The 19,468-nt window shown below is 41.3% G+C and overlaps 1 protein-coding gene across 1 annotated transcript in view; it reads right to left on the reverse strand.

Annotated features, from left to right (window-relative positions):
- Nucleotides 1-19,466, reverse strand: part of PCGF6 (polycomb group ring finger 6) — a 30,909-nt gene extending 11,443 nt beyond the window's left edge. The window contains exons 1-9 of the mRNA XM_065670707.1: nt 19,323-19,466; nt 18,386-18,952; nt 16,794-16,893; nt 15,534-15,630; nt 14,908-14,963; nt 14,044-14,103; nt 12,989-13,097; nt 9,085-9,112; nt 6,289-6,387 (exon numbers count right to left, since the gene is read on the reverse strand). Coding sequence (XP_065526779.1) covers nt 6,289-6,387; nt 9,085-9,112; nt 12,989-13,097; nt 14,044-14,103; nt 14,908-14,963; nt 15,534-15,630; nt 16,794-16,893; nt 18,386-18,952; nt 19,323-19,466 — 1,260 coding nt within the window. The remainder of the gene's footprint in view (nt 1-6,288; nt 6,388-9,084; nt 9,113-12,988; nt 13,098-14,043; nt 14,104-14,907; nt 14,964-15,533; nt 15,631-16,793; nt 16,894-18,385; nt 18,953-19,322) is intronic.
- Between the last annotated feature and the right edge of the window lie 2 nt (nt 19,467-19,468).

Here is a 19,468-nt window from a genome sequence, read left to right on the forward strand (position 1 = left end):
AAGAAATACTGCTGCAGGATGACCTCAAAGGAAATAACACTTTGCAGAAAATTTCTCATTTTCTCCCCACTCTTCTGCAGAATGCAAACTACACAGACGTGCAGTAGATGCTGATGCCAACTACCTAATGGATTCCAAGCAGCATAGCCTGTGTTTAACCCAAATTAAATGTTACCTACTTAGTTATCACTAAAAATTCCAGTTGTTCAGAAATTATTTTCATGCATCCCCCATCAAATTCCATCAATAATATTCAAGACAGACCTTGTCATTAGAAATATAAACACATACAGAAAATTTATGGCCAAAGCACAGAGACCAAAACAAAGCACCAGAAAGAGTAAACTACAGTCTGTCAGCTCAAGTGGTAGATAAAAATAAACAAAGCCTTAACCTTTCAGATAAACTATGAAATTTGAATGCTAATCCATTTGCAAACTCAAATATGGAAGTCTAGAAATAATTTGAAGCCTTAGAATAGCAGAAAACATAGGCAGTGACTTTAACTGCTTTTTAGACTTTTATTTATACTGCCACATGAGTCACAGAATCACAGAATCACAGAATCCCAAGGGTTGGAAGGGACCTAAAAAGATCATCTAGTCCAACCCCCCTGCAAGAGCAGGGTAACCTACAGTACATCACACAGGAACTTGTCCAGGCGGGCCTTGAATATCTCCAGTGTAGGAGACTCCACAACCCCCCTGGGCAACCTGTTCCAGTGCTCTGTCACTCTTACAGTAAAGAAGTTCTTCCTGATGTTAACGTGGAACTTCCTATGCTCCAGTTTACACCCATTGCCCCTTGTCCTATCACTGGATATCACTGAAAAAAGCCTAGCTCCATCATCCTGACACCTACCCTTTACATATTTGTAAACATTGATGAGGTCACCCCTCAGTCTCCTCTTCTCCAAGCTAAAGAGACCCAGCTCCCTCAGCCTCTCCTCATAAGGGAGATGTTCCACTCCCTTAATCATCTTTGTGGCTCTGCGCTGGACTCCTTCAAGCAATTCCCTGTCCTTCTTGAATTGAGGGGCCCAGAACTGGACACAATATTCCAGATGCGGCCTCACCAAGGCTGAGTAGAGGGGGAGGAGAACCTCTCTTGACCTACTAACCACTCCCTTTCTAATGCACCCTAAGATGCCATTTGCCTTCTTGGCCACAAGAGCACATTGCTGGCTCATGGTCATCCTCCTATCCACCAGGACCCCCAGGTCCCTTTCCCCTTCACTACTTTCCAGCAGGTCAACCCCCAACCTGTACTGGTCCATGGGGTTGTTCTTCCCCAGATGCAAGACTCTACACTTGCCCTTGTTAAATTTCATCAAGTTTCTCCCCGCCCAACTCTCCAGCCTGTCCAGGTCTCGCTGAATGGCAGCACAGTCCTCTGGTGTGTCAGCCACTCCTCCCAGTTTTGTGTCATCAGCAAACTTGCTGAGGGTGCACTCAGTTCCCTCATCCAGGTCATTGATGAAAATATTAAACAGCACCGGTCCCAGCACCGACCCCTGGGGAACTCCACTAGTCACAGACCTCCAGCTAGATTCTGCGCCATTGACCACAACTCTCTGCCTTCTTCCTTTCAACCAGTTCTCGATCCACCTCACTACTTGATCGTCAAGCCCACACTTCCTTAGCTTATCTATGAGGATGCTGTGGGAGACAGTATCAAATGCCTTACTGAAATCAAGAAAAACTACATCTACCGCTCTACCATCATCCCTCCACCTAGTCACTTCCTCATAGAAGGCTATAAGGTTGGTCATACATGACTTCCCCCTCATAAAACCATGTTGGCTGTTCTTAATGACCCCCTCATCCTTGATATGCCTAGTGATGGAGTCAAGAATAAGTTGTTCCATCACCTTTCCAGGGATGGAGGTAAGGCTGACCGGTCTATAATTACCCGGGTCCTCCTTCTTGCCCTTCTTATAGATTGGTGTGACCTTTGCCATCCGCCAATCCTCAGGCACCTCGCCCGTTTCCCACGATTTACCAAAGATGATGGAAAGTGGCCTAGCAATGACCTCCGCCAGCTCCCTCAGCACCCGTGGGTGCATTCCATCCGGACCCATCGATTTACAGATGTCCAGATTGCATAGCTGATCCCTAACCCAATCCTCATCTACCAAAGCAAACTCCTCCTTTGTCCTGACTCCTTCTGGGGCTATAGAAATCCGGGGCCCTCGGGGAGAGTCTGCAGGAGTAAAGACAGAGGCAAAGAAGGCATTCAGCACCTCTGCCTTCTTTATATCCTCTGTCTCCAGGGTACCCACTTCGTTCAGCAGTGGGCCTATATTGCCTCTTGTGTTAGTTTTATTTGCTATGTATTTGAAGAAGCCCTTTCTATTGTCTTTAACCCGACTAGCAAGATTGAGTTCCAAGGAGGCCTTAGCTGTCCTAATTGCCTCCCTACATCCTCTAACAACTGTCCTATATTCCTCCCAAGCGGCCAGCCCCTCCTTCCATAATCCATAGATTCTCCTTTTCCACTTGAGTTTGCCCAGCAGCTCCTTGTTTAACCACGCCGGTCTCCTAGATCCCTTACTTGACTTCCTACTCATTGGGACGCTCCGATCCTGAGCTTGGAAGAAGCGGTCCTTGAATGCTAACCAACTATCTTGAGCCCCTTTACCGCCTAGTACACTTTCCCATGAGACTTCCCTTAGCAGTTGACTGAAGAGGCCAAAGTTGGCCCTTCGGAAATCCAGAACTGTGGCTTTGCTAGGTATTCTATTCCTCCCACACAGGATCCTAAACTCCACCATCTCATGGTCACTGCAGCCAAGGCTGCCATTGACCGTCACCACTTCGACCAAACCCTCCTTGTTGGCGAGTACTAAATCTAGCAGCGCTGCTCCCCTAGTTGGTACGTCCACCATTTGCATTAAGAAATTATCATCAATGCACTCGAGGAACCTCCTAGACTGTGAATGACTGGCTGTGTGAGTCTTCCAGCAAATATCGGGGTAATTAAAGTCCCCCACGACGACTAAGGCATGTAGTCGCGAGGCTACTTCCAGTTGCCTGTAGAAAGCCTCATCAACTCCTTCGTCCTGATCAGGAGGTCTGTAATAGACCCCCACAACTGTATCACCCGTGCCAGTCAGCCCCTTGATTCGTACCCACAGACATTCCACTTGCTCCTCATCCGACCCCGGACAGAACTCAATACATTCTAGTTGCTCTCTCACGTAAAGAGCCACTCCACCACCTCGCTTCGCTGACCTATCTTTCCTAAAAAGGACATAGCCATCCATGACCACATTCCAGTCATGTGAACTGTCCCACCATGTCTCTGTAATCGCCACTAGATCATAACCTTTAGCCCGCACACAGACTTCTAACTCCTCCTGTTTATTCCCCATGCTGCGTGCATTGGTGTACAGGCATTTCAGGGAGCCAGTCCTAGTACCCTTTTTCCCCTGCGGGACAGGGTCTAAAAAGCTATCCTTTCCCACAAGTGAAACAAGAGATTGATCGTCCTCCTTAGCCCGCCATCCTTCAATCCCTAGCATGTTCCTCTTGCTTATTTCACATTTCATTAACCTCAATCCAACCCACTTCTGCAGGTTAATGAAAAAATGCAAATATTATCTAATATTCTACACAAACTAAGTCAAAGAGGTCCAAGCACAGTCAGTAGCCCAAAAGAATGAGTAACATACTTTCTACCACTTGGTTGCTGAATATGTTTTAACAGGGAACAAACAAAATGTTCTTAAATAATACTTTCACAGACTGTCAAACTAAGCTGATGCTCAGTAGGAACTGATCCCAGTCACAAAATAACCACACCTAGCCTCCTTACTAGAAGTTTCAATAACAAAGCCAAAAATGCATCTGAAATACTAAGAAGAGAATGGAGGAAAGACTCTGTGCCCTCCTTACAGTCAAATCTTTCCAAGCACCAGGTAAGGCGCAATTAAACACTGTGGCAAGAAGTTTTCTGGAGATCACGGCAGTGCATTTTAGCACAATAATGCCAGAAACATGCATTTCTGAAAGAAATTTCCCAGTTTCCCAAGGGAATCTACTTCTTGGACTCTAGTCCCAAGCTGAGTACACCAAACTGATATTTTATATAAAAATTGATTATTTTAGGTAACAAAGAAGGGGAGAGAGACTGAAATCAGAATTCAAGAAGTAATTTTAAAAACAAAAATTTGCTGTGCTTAGTATCTATTTCTTCATTAACATATTTTGGGGAACACTACAGGAAATGAACCACTACAGTCCTCGCTCTTCCAAATCTCTAAAACCAACCAAGCACGCTTTACATTTATATTCTTTGCACATATGGTTTCCAATCTATTTCCCTAAACTCTTCTGCCTGTGCTAATTTATATTCAGGTTCTTCCTAGATTTGTTTTACAGTTTCCATTTTATTATTCATCCAAGGAAGCTGAAGAAAAACACATCTCATTAGGCTTATTAAACCTTCAGTGACATATCTGACATATCTTCCACTTCTGTATGTTTACCAATATACCAACAACTTCAGTTCTGCATACTACAATGAGAAGGTGACAGTTTAGTACACACATTTCTTTAATCTTAAATCCCTGTATGACACAGAAATGATCAATCAGGACAAGAAAAATGCTTCCTGCTTTGTTTCCCTAATTCCCTAATCTTTGAAAAATAAGCTGGAATATCTTCAAGAAATCAGTCACCATTTGTGGCATGACAATCAACTTCAGGTTTCCAGTGACCAAAAAAATACTTGCTGGTAAATAATGGAAGCAGATCACTTAAGGGGTGGGGGGGGGGTGGGGGGGAAGCGCAGCACGGAACCAGCAGCCAACAAATCTGACTGTAGAAGAAAGGAGATTTAACATTTTCTGCAGATAGGTAGGGCTTGCAAAGAAGAGACGAAGAGATTACACCTAGCCCATGACTGTGCCTTACTCCAGGATGGCAAACTGAATACTAGCAGTGACAAAAGTAACTGGGTAAAAGGAAGTCTTAGTATCATCTGCTTTTGAGACACAGTAACATTTACCCATTAGGAGTGGATCACATCCTGCTGGTGGCATACAAGCAGAAAGCAACAAATGGGGGAAAAAATCCTCAAGTTACCTGTCTTAGATGATCTCAAGATTGCAAAATCTGAAAGACATTCAACATGGAGGCCTAAATTGACTTTGAAAGATGGGTAACTGCACTTTCCATTACAGATGCTCTGTGTTCCTTAAAACTGAGATTCTGTTGTACTGCTAAAAAAACCCAAACAAAACAATTTCTTCCTCTCACATAAATGACTCAATGCAAGAATTTTTTCTAGCCTCATTTTTACACTATTTTTATTTGTTCACAATATCAAGTTACCACCACCTGAAAGCTAGAGACTCTCACTGAGAGGAAATCAGCAATTGAAAATACATTACTTCCTCAGAATGATGAATAATTTATATCTAATTTGCTTTGTTGCCACTGAAAAGGTAAGTGGCATGAATAAATCGTCATTACTACGGCACACAGTCATGCTGCATTGTCTCAGACAGCTACTGCTGTATGAAAACACAGCCTTATCTCTATAGCCAGCACTTAACTTTCACCATTTGCCTATCCTCACCAGTATCAGCTTGATTTTACCAGTAACTGACAGCTTTAAGAATCATTTACACATCATGGAACTCCTGCATCTGCTCAAATGAATGGCTGCTGAACTACACTGAAGAATTAAAAACTGGTTCTGACACACAATTCCTATCAAAAGGGTTGATAAACATGAGGTTAAATTCTTCTGCACCATATTCTGTTCCTTTGAATTCTTATTTGAAGGCACGTACCTGCATCTGCATTCATACCATCCATTTACATACACCTTTCATTACATCCACCCAGAGCATTATTCTTTCTTAGCCATTGTTTGCCTCTTCAACATTCAGCTAAATTTTACTGTTATTCAGCTCCTACCTGTCTCTGCCCTTCATATCCTCCCATGCTCAACACTCTTCTGTCTACATACTCAGTTTTATCTTTGAAAAAGCAGTATCTTCTGGTTTTGCATTTAACCTGCTGAAATCTTACATGGCACTTCAGAAACTCTAGGCAAATAATACAGTATTATAATGAAAATGTAACCATGTTGCAAGTGAGTTGAGTTGTTCCTTGTAGATCACAACATTTCAAACATTTAATTTTTTTAATCCTTATTGTATTAAAAGAGCCTAACATTACTTTTTAGACTCTCATGAACAACGGAAATATTCTGTCTGAATGCAGGCATTCACACTGATCACAGTGAACTTGTAAATGCCACTATATAGTCACATACCTGACAAGTAGGGTCCAGATCCATTTTTCTTCTGAGGAATTTCTCCACATGTCCAACTGTTGCCTCCCCAGAAACACGCACAAACTTCTTTTCCAAAGGCTGCAAAGAATAAATGTGAGATTTTAGGCTAACATAACATTTTCAGCCATCATTCCTTGAAAACCCCAAACCCAAGTGAAAGCCCAATAACAGAGGGAGACAGCTTAAATTTTTGGACCTTTCTCTGACCTACTTCCAGATTACCTCATATGGAAAGAACTAAATATGTATTAAGACTCCAGGGTCAAACTTCCTGCTGTTTAAAACAACATTTAAAAATAACCACCTACTGACTTGAGTCCTGTTTCACTATTGAAGTACCCGAGAATGATACTTGCTATTAATTCTGCATAGAAATCAGTATTACACAGCATTTTAAAAATTTCTCCCCCCACAAGCATTTACTCATCAGAAGTACATGAACTATTTCCTGACGTTTCCTTATTTTCCCCAAACCAGGCTTGTGCGCCAAACACAATTCAGATAATTAAACCAAGTTATCTTATAATGCAAAGAGCTTATGTCCTTTAGCATTCTAGAAGTATCATGGCTTGGGCTGGAATTAATGTAATCCATGAAATTCTAGAATCAATTAAAATATACTATTATGCAGAACACAAGGGCAAGACTAGTCTGAAATATTTTTGTATCATTTCTAAATACTTTCACAACAATGTCTTGTCGGTGCAGTTCTTGCTATGCCAGCCTCAAAAACATTAATGTATCTTGAGACAAGGGGGACACAAAATTACAAAATGGAATATATAAACCTTTAGAATCAGTTTTAAGTAATGTAAAGTTTGATGGCTTTGTAAGAGTAGCAATGGAAAATTACAGAGGCGCATGATACATAGAAAAAAAAATAGAGTGCAGCTAGAGAACACACTGAGCATTCTTGTACAAGATAAATTGTTACAGTTGACACAGTTTTAAGAAAAACAGTCTAGAAGAACAGGACACAGGGATAAGGAGTATCTGGGAATGGCAGGTGTCCAGGATGGGCTACAGTTAAACTAACTGATAAGTAGGAGGACAGGAGGATTATTATGTCTCTGGTGCTAACGAACCAATTAAACTGGTATGAGCATCTACTGCGCGTGCTCCAAAGACTGCCAGAAGTGATGAAGATTGTTGGAAGAAGTAAATGACCCTCAGAGACCACCACCACAATTCTGTACGCATGCGGGGAACTTTCTGGAAAATCACATAATGTATGTATGCCCAGGAACTATGTAAGGACAGCTTGTGTAGCAACAGAGAGACACACGTTAGGAGGAGCTATCCCCCGTGTTTCCCGGCGCCGCAATAAAGAATACCTGCTTGTCAGCTTGAAAACTTTGTTGGCAAGTTTGTTCCTGGAGTTTTCTCTGAATCAATCTCTCTTCTATGGATAAAAATTTAAGCAGCTGACTGGTGACACTGGCAGTTAAGCAAAGAGGCACAGAGGCAGCAGATGACTGCATCTGGTGTGATAAATGGATTACTTCTTGTGTCAACCAATTGGATTTTTATGTTGATTTCTGAACAGCTGTGATTGACTATCATGGTTCATCATATTTTTTCAGTTTCAAAGAAGGGTCAGAGGGTCATGGGCTACTCTTGAATTCAATCACGAATTTAAACATGTATCCATGATAACTGTGGTTTTGGAACAATAGACTGATTTATTCATGTACAAGAGCTAGAAATGAGTCAGACCTGATCTAGGGAACCAATCTGCTTCAAGCTCAATGATGCTGAATTTATACTTGCTGCATGTATAAATCCCAGTTTACAGCCACAGACCTCATAATCTGTTTTCTCCTCACCATCCCCACTTAAAAAAACCCCAACCAAGCAAAAATATTCGTGCTAACTCTACCATTTATGTATCTCTTAGATTCTATTTTTCTGTGCCTTTCCATCTTTTGAAACCTACAATTCCAACACAGTAAGAGATTAAATGCATTATGTACTGAATAATTTTAAATTACATCTCCTTCTTGACCTTGAATAGTCTTGTTTTCTAAATGTTAGGCAAAAGAGTGGCATGACACACCCTGAGCATCTATAACTACAGCATATGAAATCGTGAAGGCAGTAAACAATGTGCAGTTCGTCTATAAATTTGTATCGAAAGAGCTTAGCAAGAAGAGCTATACTGGAAGAAGAGCCGTATTCTTTAGCAAGGATTAGGAATGCTACTTCTTGGTAGCAAAACAGCCACTGTTCAGACAAACTTTGTTAGTGAAAGGATGAAGAATAAGTTTTCTGCTGGCTAAGGCAGAGTGCACTCCAAAATCTGTGTATTTTTTGTTATATGCTTAAGTGCATAGCAGTGTATTATACCTCTGGCTATGCTTCCTCTGAATAACCTGTGCAAGCTTTCCACTACAATTAGAGTCTTCCTCAGAAACCAGTATTTTAGACAGTGTCTACATCTTTTTTTCAGGATTCCAATGAAAGCCACAGTAGCACACCTTTTGGAGAGACATGCAATAATAACAAGATAGAATCACCTAGGTGAAATTTCATTGTCACTTTTATTCTCCCACCAAAACTTCAATTACGTAGCCTCAGAAGCATTCTTTTCCTATTCTGTGATGCTATATAGTAATACATTTGAAAGTACACTCTTATCCAAAGTTGATTATTACTATGATGATGAAAGTTCAGGCTGTACTTGGTGCAAAAAAACCCCAAACTAAATTAAATAGATTCAGGTTATACATATTTCTGAAGTAAATCATAAGAGACAAATTCAAGTAGCATCTGTACCTTAAAGTTCCCAGTGCCTCCATTAGCTCTAAAAAACAAGAGAAGAGTAAACACAGTCAATATTGCAAAGGTCCACAGTTAACACCCTCAAGCTCTTAATTGTAATAGTGATTTACTGATTTAGCACTGTGGAATATCAGTCTTACTTCCTGAACCAGCTTCCTCTCATTAAACTCTAATACATGAAATGATATTACATGGAATTTATGTATGTATCTTTTTCTTCTACTCTTTATTCAGTACTCTACCTTTCTTTTGAATTTATCTATTTATGACTTATAGGTTTGTCTACCGAAAATGGAAAAAAACCCAAACACACAGCCTAAAGCCATTTTAAACACAATATAACATTTATTTTCATCTCAGTAGGTTGTAATATTAATGGTGCTTAAACATCCATACTTCATCACCCTTGATATTTGGAACTTTAACAGACAGCACCTAAGAAGTTGCTGCCAGAACATGCCCAAGCACCGAAGAAGCTTCCTGGGCCAGCTGTTGGCTTTCTATTTATATCACAGAATTAACACTAATGCTATCTAGGAGCTCAGAAAAACAGGAGCTGTTTCTCTGGAAGGTGAAATACACACAAAGGTAGCAAATGACCAAATTCTCAGCTGGCTTTAACAGAGGCTGATTTGCACAGCCTGAGCATGTGCTCTACTACTGATCATCTATACTCCACACCTCCCATCTTGTAGTGCAGCGTGTACACATCTCCACTAACTAAACCCAATTCATGACATTTCACTATTCTTGGATTGTATTAGCAAGAATGTACATATGAGAGAGGAAAAAAACTGCAGGACTTCATTGTGTTGGAAAGGGCAAAAATCAAACATCACTATAAATCTCCTATACATCTACTAACCATTTGATATAGCAAACAAATGTATTTGCAATGTTTGTGCAGATCACACATTAGCATGGCACTTCAAGTTACTGTAATCAAGTATCTCCACCTCTCAATATGTATCAGAGTTAAGTAAAACTATCATCAAATTCTGCCACTGAAATGAAAATTAAAGTTATTAAGAAACAAACACAGAAAAGTTTTTCCACCATAGCAATGAAAATTCTTTGATACAGTTCCACAGCCACAGGTGACGAGACCATATACTCTAGTCAGCATATAGTCTCATAATTTTAAAGTAACAATATCTGCTGGCTGACCAAACCAATTCCAAGTTTTCTTTATTTAAAATGCTTTCTTAATGTCTCATCACCAAAATAAACCCTTTGATTTTAACCACTGAAATTAACCTTTAAACATATAAAGTATAAAAGATGATCAAAGGTTAAAAAAGTCACTAAAACAAAATGCAAAGTAGACGCTGTTAAAGCATCATCTGGGTTTTGTTTTTGTTTGTTGGTTTTTTTGTTTGTTTTTTTTTGTTTTTTTTTTTGTCAGATAAATTCTATGCTTCCCTCCATCCAAGTAACAAAACCACGGTGGACAGTTTCATCTAGTATAGATGTTTTTTGCACAATATTACCTGCTTTATTGCCAACACTGGAATGGAAGCTTGAAATGTAACTACCAGAAAAACAAATACAAGAACGCAGATTCAAAAATCATCTTGTTGAATTGACAGACAGGCAGATCCATGTTTACTATTTTTGAGGTCTAAATTGCTTTTGAAAATTAAAAAAAAAAACCCAACCCAAAACAAATACCTGCTGAGAATCACAGGAGGGGGAAGTAATGAGGAAAATTTACAGCGGATATCTAAACCGAAGTACTTTCACTACAGTGAGTTCAAACTGTATCTAATCCTGCAGCCAAGACAACCTAAGTGCTCCAGCCTGAAAGGGACAACCCTGGAAGCAATATCTGATTTTCATTTTTTTAAGTCATCTTACAGTGACATGATCATTGAGAAATAGCAAGGGCTGCTGGTACAAAGCATGCTCCCTCTGCCACCTGCTGGGCCAGCACAGCAGTGGCTGGCACCCACGTCGCGTCTCAGCATGGGCATCCTTCAAACTCTATCTAGATGGCAACTCCACGAGAAACAGTCACAGCCAAGGCAATAAAATGACAGCATGCAAGTCCCTAACCCAACATAAATGTAGGGTAGATGGCATTTGATTTACTCTTCTCTACTGAGATTTTAGACAAAGCATTTTACCTTATGTCTGCATATACCGATTTCATCACATTTTACACAATGGGTAAAATGCCTGAGCCCCAGGTCACTGGGACCCTGAACTAATTATATTATGTGTTCATTACCACATGCATTAAAGGGAAAAAAGCCTTTATAAGTACAATTAAAAGCTATATTTAAGTTTCAAGTGTACAATACACAATGGTCACACACTGAACAGCTTTGCAATGTCTTTGCTTTCCTTTCCAAGAGCCTCTCTCAACACATGGCTTTTGGCTTTACTTATGACGATCCCACTTTTAATGCAAAAGCAATAATTTCCTCAGTCTCATTTCTTCAACACATGAATGTATTTCCATACCATCCTACTCAGCAGAATGGCAGTATAATACCTTGTTTAAAAAGAGGAACCTGAGACAGTGTTGAATGGTAACCAAGAACTGCAGTTGCCAAATTTGGGACATCCAAGACTGGATTTGTCTGCGGAACGCTTGATACTATGGTTTTAGTCATAACTCCTACTGCTTTCAGATGTGCTTGTGAGGATTCAGCACTTCTGCAACTCAGACATAAAGAAAATGAACACTGAAATTAAGTCAGATATGTGGATTCACAAGGATATTCTGTAGAACAGTCAGGCATTGTTCCCTAGAGGTTAAAGTCTAAGACTTTCTCTTTTCTTCCTGTAGTCCCACTCCTCATCTATTTAAGACATAGAGAAGCCATGTGATAGACAACACAAAAAATGAAGCAAACAGAATGAAAAACCACACACGCCACCTACCAGACCAAAATTTACCATGGAGGAAATTTGTTCTGCACTCTGAATGAGACATAGGGGAGACACTGGACATAACATATAAAGACTAAGACATGATGTCTACAAAGAATGAGGTTGAATTGAGACTATATGCTTCACAGCTATAATTTCCAGATTTCTGAGGGCTTAATCTTACATCATTTATATAACAGTTTCCTATGATTATATACTACAGGCTCTGAACAGTGCTGACAAAGTCAGGCCAAAAAGTAGGCACAATCTGAGTAAACGGCTAAGAGTTGCACAAGAGGCAAGGCACTCTTCCCCGCAATTGAGCTTCTACACTGTGTGATGCTAGTAGAGTAGTTACAGCTTTCAATCCTTTCTCAGTTACACTCTCTCACGTAACATAACCTCTAACATATAAATCTGCATATGGACAAAGCAATACAATTTCTCCTTCTTGTGTTCCTGAAAACAACTCAAGTGTTTCAGCTAAATTTCCCCTGACATCCTATGGTTAAAGGTGACTCATCATACAAAAGCTTCAGCAAAATTCATTAGTCTGTGAAACTGTCAGGCAAACTTAACAGTAGACCATGGTATTACCCCCACCTATAACATATAGGGGAACACTACTTTTGCTGCCCAGATTGTAGTTGCAGTCCCAGAGTTTATGAGCAAATCCCAGCATTACCAGCACTAACAGTACTGACCCCTACAGGAATTAAGGCAATAAAGAGTTTTATCAGTTTACGGACTGGTTTAAAATTAAACAAACACATGTAAAATTTAAAACTACACTTTTTAGGAAACTATTTTCATAGGAAGACGCACCTTACAAATTTAAGTATGTTCAACATCTAGCTACGCATACTTGGCTGTCACTATAAGTTAAAAACAGCTTCCCATTGCTACTTGAGATGGAAAAGAAGCACACAATCAGTGAAAACTAAGAGCTAATTAATGGTCCAACACACACCAGCACCACCCTCACTTCAGGTGCTTGCTCTTACATTTGCCCACAACTCACCCAATGAACTCCAGCAGTATGGAGATGTCAAGCTCTGGTGGGATCCGGAACACAGAGCCCAGAACTTTTCGAGGTCTTCCTCTGCTCACTGGAACTGGCTGCGGGACAGCTAAAATATTCAAAAAGCCAAACTGCAAACATAGCTTGAAACAAAAGCAGCTTAAGAGGGGGCCTACAAGGATGCTGGAGAGGGACTCTTCATTAGGGACTGTAGTGACAGGACAAGGGGTAAGGGGTTAAAACTTAAACAGGGGAAGTTTAGACTGGATATAAGGAAGAAGTTCTTTACTGGAAGGGTGGTGAGGCACTGGAATGGGTTGCCCAAGGAAGTTGTGAATGCTCCACCCCTGGAGGTGTTCAAGGCCAGGTTGGACAGAGCCTTGCGTGACATGGTTTAGTGTGAGGTGTCCCTGCCCATGGCAGAGGGGCTGGAACTAGATGATTTTATGGTCCTTTCCAACCCTAACTATTCTATGATTCTATGCTCACATACGCCAAGCAAAACAGATGAGCTCATAAGGAAAAAAAGCCCATGTAATTAATCTTTTTTTTTTTTAATTACTAAATCAGCATTTTATACATTTCATGCTGCATATCTGAACCAGCATTTTATTAGCTTTCAGGATGGCACTTCTCCAAAGAGCTGTTTTTTTGACAGTAAGACAAAAAATAATTAGAATAATCCCTCATCTGCCCACAGACTTTGAAGTTTTTATTTTTATTCCTTTATAATGTCTCTAGTTTATTAAGGGCCATAAAATAAAGTTAACACACATTTGATCTGTATTTCCTGGTTATAGGCAAAATATAATGGTAAAAAAAAAAATAAAAAAAAATCCCACAATCCAACCACAATCTGGGTTCAAGTACTGCCAGTTCCATCTATTTTGTAATCTGAGAACAGTGACTAGGCAACCAAGACCACCCAGAATCCCCTATTTCCAGTATTACATACACCTTCTTTAGTTGTGAGCTAATATTTCAAGGAAAGCCCAAGAATAAATGGCACATTAAACATTTCCTTAACAGTGTCCTCTAAAGTGATTACAGCTCACCTGGTTTGGGCACTTCTAATCCTCGTTCTTTATAGAAATCATGCATTTGTTTTTTCTCCCCTGAAAAAAGAAATAAACCCAACAATATAAACCAGATTAAAATGTCATTTCAGATGTTGAGAATATCCAAATAGTTTCCAACGGTCAGAGCAGTAAAACCTTTTCAAGTTCCCACAGACCTTCATGATCACTAGTATTCTATATGAGGCTGGGACACTAAAGACACCCAGACTAAGAGTCTGTTAGTAAAAACTGGGAAGAAATCAGAGAAACTGGTGATAAATTATGCTGAAATAGCTGCAAAAACTAGTATCCTTCTGGCTGTCATGACTATTTTTATACCATCTTTAGTCCATATATATCCACTAGATCTGTATATTTCACTCAGTCCACCCAAGTGAACTGTGCGGATTCATTTGCTCCCAAAGTTCAAGGTAAATGACATGAGACCATGAGCACATCTGAAAATCAGAAAAATAACGTGACAGTGAGAAACAAGTAAATGCATTTGAGGGAATCAGTCTTAGCAACCTTTTTTCAACTGAGCCAAGTGAACTTATTACATGGAATGGCATTTTCTCTACTTACACAAAAATATGACACATGACAAATATTATTTGGATGTTTATCTGGATACGGTGTTTGATATGAAACTTGTGTTCCATAGGATACATGCCACTGTCCATAATAGTATCTAGCAACCAGAAAGATGCCAGTTGTCACAGCTAATTGATGAAGATTTATAACCAAGCATTACAAAGGTATTTTAAAGAGTCTAGAGTAGAAACAGGACTTTGAATTAATCTGTTCTCTGTTCAGCCTTTTAAATCTCTAGGTGGTAATAAAAAAATGAAAGGGACTTACTTTCCTCTAAATTGACGACTAATTTATAAACTATGTCTTGCAGTTGTCGGTCCAGCCTGTTACAGAGAAAAAACGAAAGTGCCTTTGGTGCAATACAGAATGGCTTTCATTAAATGGTAACAGAGATGCCAAACACACTGTTGAAATGTGACACCCAAAGAGAAGGGTGACAGAGCAAGAACTCTGCATCTGTCTATATTCATGTCCTGAGAGCAGAGCTCCAACAGAAGCCACGTTAAAAAGAATTCACGTACCATTTGAGAAACTAAAACCTCGATTTTCAGAGTTAAGCATACTATGCCAACAAAACTTTGTTTAAAAGTAAATCAAAGCACATAGTTAAGATCCCATATCACCTGTATCACAGAGCGAATGCGTACAAATACCTGGGGAGGGGGAACAAATCCTAAGAAGGGATACAAACTAGATAAAACAAATTGAGCATTTTATCCTCACTGTTGTGATTAAACTTATATAAAGAAAAAATAATCTGTTTCTTACAACTCTTCATTCATTTGAAATAGGAAAGCACTACAAGTCTGTAAAACAGAACACTTAAAAGCAAGCACCCGAACTTGAAAAAAACAAACCAGCCCAAAACTATAAAAATGGCATGAACTTATTACCTGATATTATAAAGGGGTTGTGTCTGATGTACAACAATATTGCATTTTGGACACCTGTTGCTATAGTAGAAGTGTCTCACTATGCAGCTTTTACAAACTGTAAAGAAAAGAAACCCCACAGAAGTTACACGTCATTACACAATACCATCTGTTTAAGCAAGAGGAGGAAGTACACCCAGACCTCTCAAAGTCTGTCAGAGACAGAATTAAGCAATTTGTTCAACTCAGGTAAACAGAAACTCTCTGCTGTTTTCATTGTATACCTACTTTAAAATTTTGGAAGGAAAGCTACTAAGTTTAAATACTTAAATAACACACTATCAAATCAGCTCCATATCAGCCTGAACACATCAGGCCTTTCTGTAACATTTACCAAGAAACTTCTGAGAGAGGACCACCAAGTTGCACTTGCAACATTATGCTGTTAGTACTGACAGCTGTGCACTTTCCGGAAGTACAAATGGTGCTGAATGTTACATGGTATATATCAAACTAGTGAGCAGCGCCCCATGAAAGGGGAGGTTAGGAGTGGGAAGGCAAGTTCTTCCTCTATTAGTGGCTGGAAGGACAAGGAAGCTGTAATTCTTGCATTCAGGTAGGAACACGTGAATGGCTGAAAGTGGCAACTTCACAGAAAGTTTTATTAGCTATGAGAAAAAAACAGTTGTGTTAGCAATGGAAAAACTGGTAACACAAGGATTGAGGGAAAAAATTACAAGAGTACTGGAATCTGTTTTTTATTATCCAAATATTTCTACTCATCAGATTATAGACTAATGGCTCCATGGGTGCATATAACCTTTCTGTGTCCAAACCGGTACTTCCACACAGTTGTTTACTGAGTTTTGTGAATTTACACACTCATATCGACAACAGTTTTGGAAACTCTCTCATACACTATGAGCAGAGCCACTCAACCTTTTCTCAGTTATATACTCAAACTCTTAGAGCCTACTCAAAAACAAATAGTTAAAAAAAAATAAAAAAAAAAAGTAGCTCTATTTTTGTTTTATTTGGGCTTTATCTTTCCCTACATCTTCTTCCCTCTTAACCCGGGAAACTAAACTGACTTCATGATTGATTGATTTCATGATTTTCTGATGCTTAAAACATCCACAAGTGTATTTTCCTTAAGGAACTGAACAAACGACACACGTCACTGCAAACAGAGAATTATCTTTGTGAAGCCAGAACATCTCAACAGCTGATTGTTGTTTGAGTTTGCAGCTAAACTCTCAGAATGAAAATACTGATACTTACAGGTGTGCAGACATTCTGTAATGGTTGTAGCATCAATAAAGTAACCCTTGCAGATGGAACACAGGATGTAAGGGGTCAACTCTGCGAGGTTTATCATACGCTACAAAGACAGTTTGTAAGAGTTTCAATACACATGCTAAGCCATGAAATTTCCACAGCCTTAAATCAGGCAAAAAATCCTGATTTTCCTAAGACATCAATCAATCCTCATACACAGCCCTTTTCTAAAGACTTTCACCTAGTTTTCTGAATTGACGTTTCTGTGAGTGGCAATCCAGTGGGTTTCATTAATCGTACCTAAAAAGCAAATGATAAATGATTCCTTTGCGAAAAGTTATTTTGGATAAACTATTTAACAGAATATCAAATAATCAGCAAGCTTTAAGTGGATACTGGTAGCACATAATAATATCATATTTTCATGTTGGAAGTACACTTTCTCAAAAAAGAACAGATTTATTCTATAGCAATGATCCGAGATCTGCCTGAAAAAGGTAATGTGTTAGATTTTTATATTGTTTCCTCTAGTCTCAAAGACAAACTAAAGGGCTTTCTTTCCCTCAATGACACCACTTTGCCCATATTTTGTTTCGTAGAATCATAAAACAACTAGGTTGAAAAAGATCTTTAAGATCAAGTCCAACCTTTACCCAGGGACTGCCAAGTCCACCACTAAACCATGTTACTAAGAGCCCCATCTACTTTTTCAGAAGTATTTTAAGTGTTTTTTAACACTTCCAGGGATAACGATTCCACCACTGCCCAGGGCAGTCTGTTCCAATGCCTGATCACCCTTTTGGCGAAGAAATTTTTCCTAATATCCAACCTAAACCTCCCCTGGCACAGCTTGAGGCCATTATCTCTTGTCCTATCACATGCTTCTTGGGAGAAGAGACCGACCCCCACCTCACTATAACCTCCTTTCAGGTAGTTGTAGAGCAGTAAGGTCTGCCCTGAGCCTTCTCCAGACTAAACATGCCCAGGGCCTTCAGCCACTCCTCATAAGACTTGTGCTCAGATCCTTCACCAGCCTCACTGCCCTTCTCTGAACATTCCCTCTACCACCCTGTCAAGCTATGCCAAGAGTTTGCAAGGGCTGCATTTACATGACACAGATATAACTAACTCAGGTAATAAAAAGCGTATCGCCACATGGATTACATTGCCTAGACAGGGGCTCGGATTCGCACCTACAACTTTCTAAAGCATCTAAGTTGACATCCACTGCTTAGAGGACCTGGTTGGCAAAAGCGGGCTGCTGCAGACGCGGGGCCTCCCTGAAGACACAGCGCTTCACACCCAGCAGCATTCCCACCGCAGGGAGGGCTGCCCGCCAGACCGCCTCGTGCCTTCCTCACACTCACGCTGCCGCCCTCACCTCAGGGCCGAGCCCTGCCCCGCTCCCCCCAGGCCCCGGCCGTGCCGCTGTTGTGGCACACTGCGGCACACGAGCCCCTCTCTTCACCCCCCGCCCGCCCCGAGCCGCACGCTCCCACCGGCCGAGCAGGGCGGGGCGCGCGGGGCCTGGCGCGCGATACAGCCGTTGCACGGGTGGCGGCCGGAGCGTCTCCCCCCCACCTCCCCCTTTTTACCTCACGGCCGTCGTCCGAGTCGAGGTCCCCGTCGTCAGTCCCGAACCGAGTACCGGGGTCCCCCTCGAGCTCTTCTTCCTCCATCTCCTCTTCCTCGTCGTCTTCGTCGTCGTCCTCATCGCCGCTGGACTCCGAGCGGCTCCGCTCGAACTCGAAGTGGACGGGGCGCGCCCCCGAACAGCTGGGAGCCCCTTCCATCTCCTGATCCTCATCGGCCGGGCCCGCGCCTGCTCCATCCCCGCCCGACAGCCCCGAGACCACGGAGCCGACGTCCACCTCCATGTCCACGGCTCGGGGTGGGGGGCGGGGACCGGGGCAGACGCGGGACCGTCTGCCGGCCGCCGGCGGGGGACAGCAGAGCGCAGCTCTCACCACAGGCCGTGTGCGCCACGGGGCACGCCGGGAACTGTAGTTAGAGCAGGCACAGGGCTCCACCGCTGCGCATGCGCCGAGGCTTGTAGTTTTTGTAGCTTGGAGCTTCCTTTTCTCAGTCTTTTTGCTTTTACACTCGACGCTCCTTCGGCTAATAATGAAGCGCAGACAAATGCTTAATTTATCACAAAAGTGCTTCAATCATGAGATGCCAGTTCCATTCAAAACGAAGCTTTTATTCTGTAATATCACAAATCTGTATTTACCAGTAAAAGAAGCACCAATATTAGACATACCCGGAAAACCAACTGACCCAGCCGTAACCAGTTTAATTCGGAGTAAATCCAGTAAGGGCACACAGTCCAGAGGCCATCCTTTGTTCACTCTAAGGAGGGCACAGGTAATGGCCTACTAACGCCAAAACAATCAATTTCTGAACGAGGTTTCCCGCATATGCACACCACGAGCAGCACTGAGGTTCACGATACCCACCCGCACAGTCACTATCCAAAGGAACACCTACTTAGTGCTGGAACACCTACAGAGCAACAGCCGCCTCTCAAACACTCCGCATTCGCGCCACCTCAGCTGCCCTGAAGCGCTCCTGCCATGTCGCAAAATGAAGCCGCCAGTGCCTAGGTAGGCAGCGGTAGCAATACTCATCCTTTGCCCTGACTGTCGCAAAAGCATACGCGCCTGGCGGCGGCATCA

The sequence above is a fragment of the Lathamus discolor genome, chromosome 3 (genome assembly GCF_037157495.1).
Source record: "Lathamus discolor isolate bLatDis1 chromosome 3, bLatDis1.hap1, whole genome shotgun sequence".
In the NCBI taxonomy this organism is placed as follows: Eukaryota; Metazoa; Chordata; class Aves; order Psittaciformes; family Psittacidae; genus Lathamus; species Lathamus discolor.